The sequence below is a fragment of the Equus quagga genome, chromosome 6, assembly GCF_021613505.1.
Source record: "Equus quagga isolate Etosha38 chromosome 6, UCLA_HA_Equagga_1.0, whole genome shotgun sequence".
In the NCBI taxonomy this organism is placed as follows: Eukaryota; Metazoa; Chordata; class Mammalia; order Perissodactyla; family Equidae; genus Equus; species Equus quagga.
The window spans coordinates 84,612,491-84,623,229 of record NC_060272.1 but is presented as its reverse complement, the minus strand read 5'-3'; the positions used below and the strand labels follow the sequence as shown (position 1 = coordinate 84,623,229).

The window sequence follows — 10,739 nt, the reverse complement described above, 5'->3', positions numbered from 1 at the left end:
CTGTGGTGAGCAGGTAGGGCTGTGGTGAGCAGGGGGGGCTGTGGTGAGCAGGGGGGGCTGTGGTGAGCAGGGGGGCTGTGGTGAGCAGGGGGGGCTGTGGTGAGTGGCGAGACTGAAGCTCACCCCAACGCTTTCGTTACTCTTAGCCTCAGTTGGCTATTCTCTCCATCACCCTACAAGGGATCTGTGGTCCCCCTCATCCAAAACAACTCGTTCTTACGCAGACCCCTCCCCCCTTCATTTGCTGGCCACTTTCAAAAGGTCACATGCAGCTCAGCAGAGGTCACTGCTTGGGAAACAAAGGCCAGCTCCTGTCACATGACCTAACTAAGGGGACTGCAGCTGTGAACAGATTCTATGCCTTGCTAATGTTTTCCAGACACCTTTTCTTCCTAACCAAGTGTTTTTTTAAACACTGTTAGGCCTCAGCTCAGGAGTCCACAACTGGTTACCCAGAATGTTTCAGGGCATCCCAATTAGAATTAGCATTGCCAAGATACTAAGATTTTCAATATCAAGTAAAGGAAAGAAAAGGTTTCATCCCACCAAGTTCCCAGAATTACAATCCGTTTAGAAAATAAATTCTAATGAAAAAACAAATGTTTTAAAAAGTTGTTAAAATGAAGTATTTATTTCATAACTAAGGGGTTTGTACTGAGCTTCAAAGGTGGGTGTCGGAACCTCAGTGATTTACCTCCACGTAGGTCCTCTGCCACGCCTCCAGGATGGCTGCAGCCTTGTCCTCATTCCAGTTGATATGCGAGACATACTCGTACCCCTTGAAGTGTTCATACATTTGCTTGGGGGTCATTAGCTGAAACATGGTCTGCAGGGCGTGGGCGCTGCAGCGGGGTGACAAGGAGCAACATCAGCATCCCCGGGAAGCAGCTTTCAGTGCAGAAAACCCCGACGGAGCCCCTAACTCACCCACAGCCATTCTGTCCTTCCATAGGAGCACATGCTCCCATTGAAAGGGGACCCAGACGATTATTTTATTTAATAGATTGATGCACCATATTTCAGGTGTAACCTGACAAACTTTTTACAGATATACCTCCAAATTAAATTAATAGGCAATTTCCTTTCTCAGTTTCTATTCAGTGAAACAGGAAGGGTGGAGAAGTAGATAACTTGAGCAGATACGCTGGGCTCAGCAGCGCTCGCCTGCTTGTGCAGAAATCTCAGCCGCCCGCTTCCCCGAGGGAGAGACCTCAGGCCGAGAGCCCGACACCTGATGGAGCGGAGCCCAGGAGGGCATGAGGGTAACTCTTGTTTAGCCATCACTTGTTGGTCTTTTCCTTTGACAGTCTGTAATGGAGTTTAGCTCACATCATTCAAGCTTACTTGCTAGGACCAATATCTTCACCTGCTTCACACTTGTCCCGACTTTCTACATAATTGGCAGATCTTCTAAAACCCTGCAGTGACTCACTGCAGTCTTGATGAAAACGACAAATCTGCTCCGGAAAATTTCCCCACAAGGTGCTTGTGTGAGCTGGTCTGGTCCACTAAGGTTTCCTAAGATTCGATTACACTAGACACAGCTAGATAGGGTGACAGCTGTGTATTAACACCAATACACTTGGAGATGTCAGAAGGGAAGTGGTTTCGGAGGAAAGGACAAGACATAGAGGGCTTGGATTTCCCTGTGTGTCGGGTTACCTGACGAGCTTCCCAGTGCTGTTCTTGAGTGTGCCACCCACAATCAGCTCTTCCTGCCAGTGCATATACTTCCTGGATAAGCCATGACATCCACCATTCAAAACAAGGGCCATATCAAGAGGCTAAAATAAAAGACAGCCACATAATGACGAGAATTAGTAGGCAGGTCACATGCCTTGTTAAAATCCAGCGCATTAAGGGCTTGTTTGTTTCAGAGAGAACATTAATAACAAGGCTAATGAGAGGCATATGGCAAATCCTACAGCAAAGTTTAGCTCCATAAACAAATTTAGTTCCATGGACAAAAAAGTTGAGAATGAAATCTTAAAAATTAAAATAATAGAACTAAAAATGGGGAAAACCATCAGGTTTTCGTCTCTGTCCCTCCTGAGAGAATCAGTGCTGTACTCACTTTGGTGGCGTTTTTGTTCGGGGCTGTGGCGGGGCAGTCTGGATCCGCTGGATTGAGGCAGGGCCGGTCCATGTAACCGTGACCAACTTCAGCCTTATTCAGCATTTCCTCCCAGCTGTCCACCTGATAGTTTATTTTCTTTAACTCTTCTAGGAATTCCAAAGGGTCAAAGTTTGTCCACTGTAAAGGAGGCTTACCTCTGTGAAAGAAATTAGGAGGTGAGCAAATGAAGAGGCTCCCAGGCCCTTAGCAAAGTCACGAGAACACTGCACACATCGCATCTGGATTGCATGAGGCTTTCTGGTAATGCTCAATTCTGGGCCCTGGCATAAGAAACACACGCTCCTTTCAGGGGTATCTGTATGAAAACCTAAGTCAGGAAAATAATTCATGAATGAAGATCGCAAACAGAGAGGCTGTAAATTAACGAAGGCACCCAAGAATCTTGCCTTGCAGATATATCGTATCTAATACCTAAAAACGAAATTAGCCAATGGGTGCTTCTAAGCAGAAGAGTGAGATTCAAAATTAAGGGGGGCAGGGAGGGAGAAGGAATCACAAAGTCAAATTAACACTTGTCAGCCTAATAAATGCTTTGTAAATGTCATCAATCAAAATATTTGATCTCCATTACCTTTAATAATCCCATACTTATGAGCTCTCTCTGACAGACTGGCAGTCAAGCCCGCAAGCCCCCTGCCGCCTCTGCCATCACCGCCATCAAGGCCACTTCCCCCCACATTCACTTTTGAATTTGTGCTGTTGACAGACCAGAAAGGCTTTTGGCTGCCTGTTATGTGGTTCAAACCACACTGTAGCTGCTTACCCAGGCTGAAGTCATTATTCAGAATCTCCCAACCAGAAAACACAAAACCCCTTATTTCCCATCTAAAACTGTACACTGAAGGTCAGGGTATGGCCACTCCAAATTGCTTTTGCAGATATGTACAAGCTAGGACAGAAACAATAACCCAAGCACTAACTCTCGCACAATTAACTGAAAATGTCTACACTGATTAACAACTATTCCTTAAACGACGCAGTATATGTAATACCCAACTGCTAACCTGTGAAGCCTCCCCACCACGGCCTTCACTGATAGCAGATTCCCCGGCAAACGTCATTAATGTGATCCAAAGAAAGGCTAGCATTTCACTTCACAAGAAGATCTTGAAGTTTAACTCAAAATACTTACTTCTGACATGTACCCGCTAACAAGTTCTCTCCTTAAAAAATCACCTAAACCTATGAAAGTGCTTGGTCTGCAAAACTGCAGACATTTTAAAGAGTTAAAAATCACACATACTCCAAATAATTTGCATTTATTTGCATATAAATAGACTGGTAAAAGTGAATGAAATTTAATGATGCCTACAGAACTCTTTTTTTAAAAGAGGAAAAACATTCTGCTGAAGTCTTCTCTCCCCCAACTATTTACTCAAAAAATGCACATGGAATTTCAATGTTCTTATTTCTTGCTCAAAACTGGAATAGAATAAACAATGATAAAGTAACATCAGAAACGTTCTAAAGTTTAGAAATCACCGGCATCAGAAAACAAGATCCCACACTTACAGTAGGTATGCTGTCCCAGATTGTAGCTTCGCCCCTTCCCAGAAGCAGTCCAAAGGTGTAATAATTAAACAAGGGTAAAGATACTCTATTATCTGTCAAAGTTAAAAAGAATAGGCCACACATTAGGCTACCGCATACCACGGGGGTGTTTTTGAGAATTCCTGAGAATTTTTTTGCAAACAAAAACAAACCCATACCTGATCCATGTAACCTGTTTCTGTGATAAGTTCTCCGGATTTATAACATAAATGTTCCAATTTCCACTGCCTATTAAAATTAAAAGCAGAGACAAAAATTTCTCGTTGTAATAAAGTAAGGAAATCAGAACCAAAGAACATATAGAAAGAAGGACAATCTCGACCACTTTTAAGTATCTGTCAAAGCGAGCAGAGCTTTGCCAAGCAGACCCTCAACCAGCTCGCTCTAATGAATAGATAACACTCAATCGTAATTAACATGTGGGTGTTTATGTAAATGAATGCTACCAAGTACTTGAAAAGTCTTGTTTTCTTAAGTGTTGTCCCAATAATCTTGTTTACACCATTAATTTGCTTTTCTACATACATTAAACGACTTCAGGGCACATAACTCAGAGTTGAATTATCACAAATTCAAAATAAGCGGGGACTAGATTAGTAAGGTTTATAAAGTGTTAACACATATTCAGGTGGGGAAATATTACTGACGGTTTTTAACTGGTAGATAATGCCCTTATTAACAGATAGCGTTCAAAACGAGCTTTCCTGCTCTTAACCACGAATGCTGTAAACTACACTGCCAGGGAGATGGATTCCCACCTTACAGTGCCCTAGACTTGTCCTATAGCAATGACATTCTATATCCGGATCCACAATTAACTCCATTACCTATCTATTATTGCAGAGTTCTGCTGTCTCTAAAAGGGTGCTATATAAGTCCATGCCTTTCTGAGCGTAAAATTAGGAAGATAAACCTAACTCGAAAAAAGAGATTTGGAAAGGGTGGGGATGGGAAATCCAACAGAAAAAAAAAAACCAAAATAAACTCTCTCTAAAGTGCTCTATTTTGTTGTCTCCTTTTTCTCTTTTATTGGTCACCCAAAGACGTGTTCTGGACTGTGCCCCCTTCCCTAGAGAACCTCCCCCCCCATCCCGCAGCGCCCGCCGAACCGCTGCCTTCCCACTACGCTTTCCGTGACTAGTCCTCTTGAAAATGACCCGTTTCTCTTGAACTCTAGAGCACTGCTGTCAGATCTCCTGCTTGAAACCTGGAGGGCCTGCAGTGGGACTGCCTGTGTTTGGATGTCTACATGCATATCTGTCCTGACATCTGTCCTTTCCCTCGCTAGACTGTCAGCACCTGAGAGCAGGGCCCCAGGTACCCACCCATCCATCCATCCATCCCCCCACACATCCATCCACGTACATGTTTATATTGTAATTCCACATGGCATCAACACAGACTATCTAGTATGAGTAGGTTCTCAACATCACTTCATCAATTAACTCTTACTTCCACTTGCTCGTTGAGAAGGGCATGGCTGTGCATTAGAAAAGCCACTGGGCTTGCAGCCCAAAGAAAGGGTTTGAAACCTGTCTCTACTATTTAATAACTGTATGAATTTGGACAAATGTTCTAACTAATCTAATTCTCAGTTTTCTCACCTAAAAAATGAGATGGGTTGAACTAGATGTTCTTTAAAGTTCATCATTCCAATACATAAAAGTTTTCTGGTTCCATCTCAGCTTAAGAGTGTAACGTCATTGTACAGACACTCACATCTCCTTAAGTGTGTAAGTGACAAGCCCTCTCAAGGAAGGGTCCCATTATGTTAAGAATGTATGGGAAATGTTTACAGTGGCCCTGGGACAGTCATTTCCAGGCTCTTATGGGGCCTCCACTTGAAAATTTTGCAGAACTGCACTGGGTTGCTGCCTCCCCTCCAGCTCCTTGTGGACGGGCGAGGGGGGCGAGGGAGGGGGACGGGAAGGGGCAGTTGGGCAGGTTTTGCGGGGGAAGCATTCTCCACCACGTTGACCTGACAAAAGCACTGAAACCTCTCCTGACGGTCTTCGGAGCCCTTTCATACATACATCCACCTGCTCTTGCTCTGGGACGTCCTGAGGACAACAGCACAGGTGATCTGAAACTGAGCACGCCGAGAAAAAAGAAGAGCACGCCGAAGGGAGCTGCCTTCTCCCAGGTCCCGTGGGCCCTGGGACTCTGTCTCCAGCTAGAAGGGTCTTAGAGCCAACCCAGTGACGGTCGTGGAGAGTGGATGGACAAGGACAGATTTCCATGGTTTTTTTCCCCTCATTCTCCCTGGCAACTGAATATGTCTACACTGCCATTTCCTCATCTCTCTTGTGAAAAATAAATTGTTCCCACCAACCACTCAGTTAAGAAGTGTTTGAAAGCCACGTCGCTCCTTGAAGGATCACATTCATTTGGGTATTTACTGAAAATATATTACAAAGTATTTGATTTGTTACCAAACTCTAGAAACAAACCAAGATTTTTTAAAAGATCATTTCATTAAGAAACTATCTGAACTAACTCCAGGTATATTTCCAGGGCAGCCTTACTTACTGAACAAAGGGTCTGAACCAGCCGCCTCTCCCCTCGGCCTCACCTGTTGTACATGTACACGTGGACACGGCTGGCCTGGAGCGCCGAGTCCAGGTGCTGTCGGAGCGCTTCTGCCGTCAGGACGTTAGCACCTTCTTCTTTCGGGGTCTGGATCATGAGCTGAGGATTAAACATAGCCTCTTCTCCAATCTTCTGGCGAGTATAATTTAACTCACGACTTACTCGTCCACCAACTAACAAACAGATACAGGTATCAATTAGAACAGCAAAATACCCACAAATTCACATTCTGTTACCCCACCAAGAGGCGTAGGATAGGCAATAAATGAAGTCTGGTGAGGAGAATGCGTGGCTGATGTTTGGGGGTTAACATTTACTCTAATATTATTGGCAATGTTAACTTTACCAATAACAAACATACAAAAAATACCAAACCTATTAACTGTGACTGCCACATACGTAAACCTAATGCACGCGTGCTCCGGGCACCTTCTAACACACACCCGACATGGACAGAGGGGGAGGGGAGCGAAAACTCAGACACCTTTTCCTCACAGACCAGACCCAACAGCTCCATTACAATTTCTTTCACTTGTATAAACAATGTGCCCCTGCAGCTCATTTCAAGATAAATGGCTTCAATTTACACTCTTCTCCTGCATAATCTGGCAAAGGTAACAAGGAAATGTTTCTCCCTGTTTAAAAAGAAACATAGGAAAGGTGGCAAATGAGTATTCAGCACAAAATGTGCCAGGAGAAGATAAATACTGTGCTTCATATTAGATGTGCACGAGGAAATCCCACTTGAGAGGAACCCAGTGGATCAGCCGTGGCTGTTATGGGCAGGTCCTGGAACCTGGCTCCATCAGACTCACCTGGTCAGCATCCAGAAAACACAGATACCAGGTTCTGAGGTGCCTGGGGGCAGGCAGCCTGTGTTCCAGAAGCTCCCCAGGGGATTCGGAGCCTGCTGCTGAGGCCAGAACCCCCACCCCAGCACCCACCCGGCTCTCCAGCAGGCCGGCCAAAGCAATGAGGTGCAGTGACACTGTTACTGCAAACTGCCTTTTCGTCTCCTTCCTCAGGTCCTGGGTTGTGTTTCAATTGTGGTTTTAGAACAAGCTGGGCTCAGAAGGCTGCCCCTGGCTGGGATGTGTGGTGGGAAGGGAGGTTCATTTCTCAATCGGGCAGGTGTGTGGGGACAGCCCCAGCGAGGGGAAGCTCTGGAGAGGGTGCTTTGATCCAACCAGGTCAGGAGGAAGGGGCCCCGGGGAAGGGGCCGAGAGGGGGGCAGGCAGAAAGAGAATCCTAGAGCCCCCTCCCCGCACACACTCCAAGGCCAGCACGTGAGTGTGAACAGCTCCTCGTCCCAGGTACGCTGAATGCTGACCCAAAACAGGCCTTCAGCTATAGTTCCGAGAGAAGGTTCAGCGGTCCCGTAAGCCTTCCCATGAGGAGGAACCCTTTTGCTCCAAGTTTAGTATTCAAGGACATAAACATTTGGTTGGGGCAAGTAAGTAAGTACTGGGAACGGCGGGTTGTTTAGTTCTCTTGGCATATTTTATAAACAAGGGGGCAGGCTAAAAAGCAAATAATGCCCTCATTAGGAAACCTAGTCCAGATTCACAGACTGGCAGGATCTTCTGAGCAGGTTCACACGGATGGCCAAGGCCACCTGGGAACTCTGTGAGGTGAGGTTGAACATCCCGTGCCTGTCAGAGAGGGACTGGAAGCGGGAGGGGAGGACGAGGGGGAGGACGAGGGGGAGGGCGGGGGAGAGGAAGGGAAGGGAGAAAGGGGGAGGGGAAGAGACAGGGAAATTGGTTCATTACAAAACCAATTTGGTTACAAAAAGTATTAAGACTCCCTGTGCAGAAAACTTTGACAAACGCCCTGGGGAATTGCTTAGGCCTTGTAATCAATTTGGAGTTAAAGCAAGGCCACAGGAAAACTAGGAAACCCCTGGAGGAGGAACTGTGGTAAGGCCACAGGCCTTTCAGGAGCCCTACTAAAGCTGCCTGCAGGCAGGGTCTGGCTTCTCCAGGCAGGAATCACCATGCATTATTTCAACTCATTAACTGGTGAGCTGAATGACACTCAATCCATATACTCTAGAGTTAGAAAAGCTGTTTGAGGCTAAAAGGCCAACTGTCAGTCCGGAGGTCACTTCTGAAAAGCTACACACCAAGGAGCTCCAAATAGCCTTTTTGAAAAAAAGCTCACCCCTTGCTTTCTCTGGCTACACAACATCAAGGGCCCACACCTATAAATCATGAGCATTTCCACCTGCCTCCTCAGGCACCGGCACAGCACACGATTTCTCATTCTGCTTACAAAGCCACGCTTCCTTTTACCTTTACTGAGGCTTAAAACTTCAGGTGAATTAAAACCAACAACAAACACCAATAACAAAGTGGGACCACAGAACCCCCCACCTTGCACATGCCACCCGCCCCCAGCAGGGCAGCCCCTGGAACTATGGCCAACAAAGTGATGATGGGAGAGAAGGGTGTACACAAAATAAAAGTCAAATCTGAGGCTCGAGCCACTGAGAACCTGGACTACACTCTTCCAGACCAGCCTCACAAAGGATCAAGTCTTTTTATCACAGGGGCTTTCAGAAATGATGCTATTTCCTACAAGATAGAAAATGCACCTCAGGGACTACATAATGTCACCTTTACGGATGTTTTAAGATATATACTTCAATAAACACATATTTTAATGAAGGTGTATATTTGTCATGTCTCTAGAATTGAAGACCTTTCCACTGTTCTATCTCTTTGCTCTGGTGAGAAATATGAGTATTTTGCTAATGTCACAACTGGTTTCAACCAAGACAAGCTCATCATCACAGGCAGACCAAACAAGCAGAATTGAAAGACCCTGAATTCTAAAGTTTCCTCAACTACCTATGCTGTATCCTACTTTTTAGTACAGTTAAATTTGATTTATTTTTACATACCACACGGCCATATTTTACTTAACATTTCATTTCATGTTTAACCAAATATGAATGTTTCTGCAAAACTACTCAGTAACTTTTAAAAAGTTTAGTTGACATCCACTTGACTTTACAGTCGTGCCACAATTCCTCGTCCTGCGAGCACCCGGGGCGCGTGTTACTTGCGGAGCAGCGGGGCGCTGCGGTGGGCGAGACCGGGTGCTCTCTGCTCTGAGAGGCTCACTGACCAGTGAAGCCAACAGGCAACAAACAGCCAGCCAGCCAGTAAGGTCATCTTGCGGCGTGACAGGTGCCGTGGACGAAACAAAGATGTGATGCACGTGAGTTACTGCGAGGGGAGGCCACCTCAAACGGAGTGGCCCGGGAAGACCTAAAAGGAAGTCATGTTTACGCTGACTTTGAAGAGCTGGGGGAACAGTGTTCTAGGCAGAGGAACCGGTAACTGCAAAGCCCTCAGGTTTGGCTGGTTGCCGGGAGAGAAAGAACGCAAGCCTGGCAGGAGCTCGGTGAGACCGTAATGATGTCACTGACGTGGGTGCACTGGCAGACTTAGCTCCTTCTCGGGTATACCTGGGTCATAAACTGCACGGCACTCATGCAGTCTTACATCAGTACTCACCCGAGGTGCTGTGGACCAGCCACCAGACACAGAAACCCCTCTCCACAGAGCAATTTCACAGACTCGCCTGACTTTTGCTACCCTAGCCAATGCCTTTCCTAAACGACAGCTGAGTGACATGAGGCTCAGAGCTGTTCCTTATCTTGCTGGCTTCTTCTCATGGCCAGTGTGAAGCTGTGCTCTGAGGAAGCCCCCAGAAGCCATTCACGCGACTGAAATTACAGGCGCGGTCTGAAGAAAATAGTTTCCTCCCTTCTCTTTCCCATTTTCAAGATTATTTTAAAAATAATCAGATGTTCATGAAATACTGAATAGTCGTTTCTGACTGCTGAGCAGAATGAACCATAAGATCCAGTATTTGTGACGCAGATGTAGGTAAACTGACAGCCATGTGAACAGCCCTTATTGCTCTGTGCTGGCTTATGGCTAATATTCACTCATTCCCCTTTTTTGGATTTATCTCTATTTCTTAATTTTCTTCAATGAACATGTATAATTAAAGACTTCCATGTGACAAAAAGAGAAAAATAAATATGAAAGCTACTTGGTAGAGATCTAAATTAAAAACAAGCTCAATCCAAAACCAACATGCAACTGTATCACATTCTGATGTCCTCATATTTTTTATTTTTTCCCTTCTCCCAAACACAACTTGAATAACAACAAAAACCTCTTTGATCAAGACTCAGGAAAAATGTTATCTCAGGATCCTGGGACACAAAATAACGTTTTATACTTGTGAGCTGCTTTCCATTTGCAAAGCCCTTTCACACTCATTATTTACTTATTTATAAATGTTTGAATGAGCGCCGCTCTCCCATCAAGATGGGGCGAGCTGGGCTCGACAGCAATGAGAAAAGGGATCAGAAGACCCGGGTCCCATGTCCCAGGACTTCCACTTGAAGCACTGAGATTTGGGACATCCCCTGATACAGGTG

General features: G+C 45.5%; 1 protein-coding gene across 5 annotated transcripts in view; it reads right to left on the bottom strand.

The window, feature by feature from the left end:
* The window catches only part of PTCH1 (patched 1), a 69,572-nt gene that overhangs the window by 33,638 nt on the left and 25,195 nt on the right, over positions 1-10,739 (bottom strand). For all 5 annotated transcript variants that reach the window (XM_046664201.1, XM_046664197.1, XM_046664200.1 and 2 more), the window contains exons 3-8: positions 6,261-6,450; positions 3,847-3,916; positions 3,650-3,741; positions 2,075-2,273; positions 1,663-1,784; positions 695-842 (exon numbers count right to left, since the gene is read on the bottom strand). In XM_046664201.1, the coding sequence (XP_046520157.1) occupies positions 695-842; positions 1,663-1,784; positions 2,075-2,273; positions 3,650-3,741; positions 3,847-3,916; positions 6,261-6,450 (821 nt within the window). The remainder of the gene's footprint in view (positions 1-694; positions 843-1,662; positions 1,785-2,074; positions 2,274-3,649; positions 3,742-3,846; positions 3,917-6,260; positions 6,451-10,739) is intronic.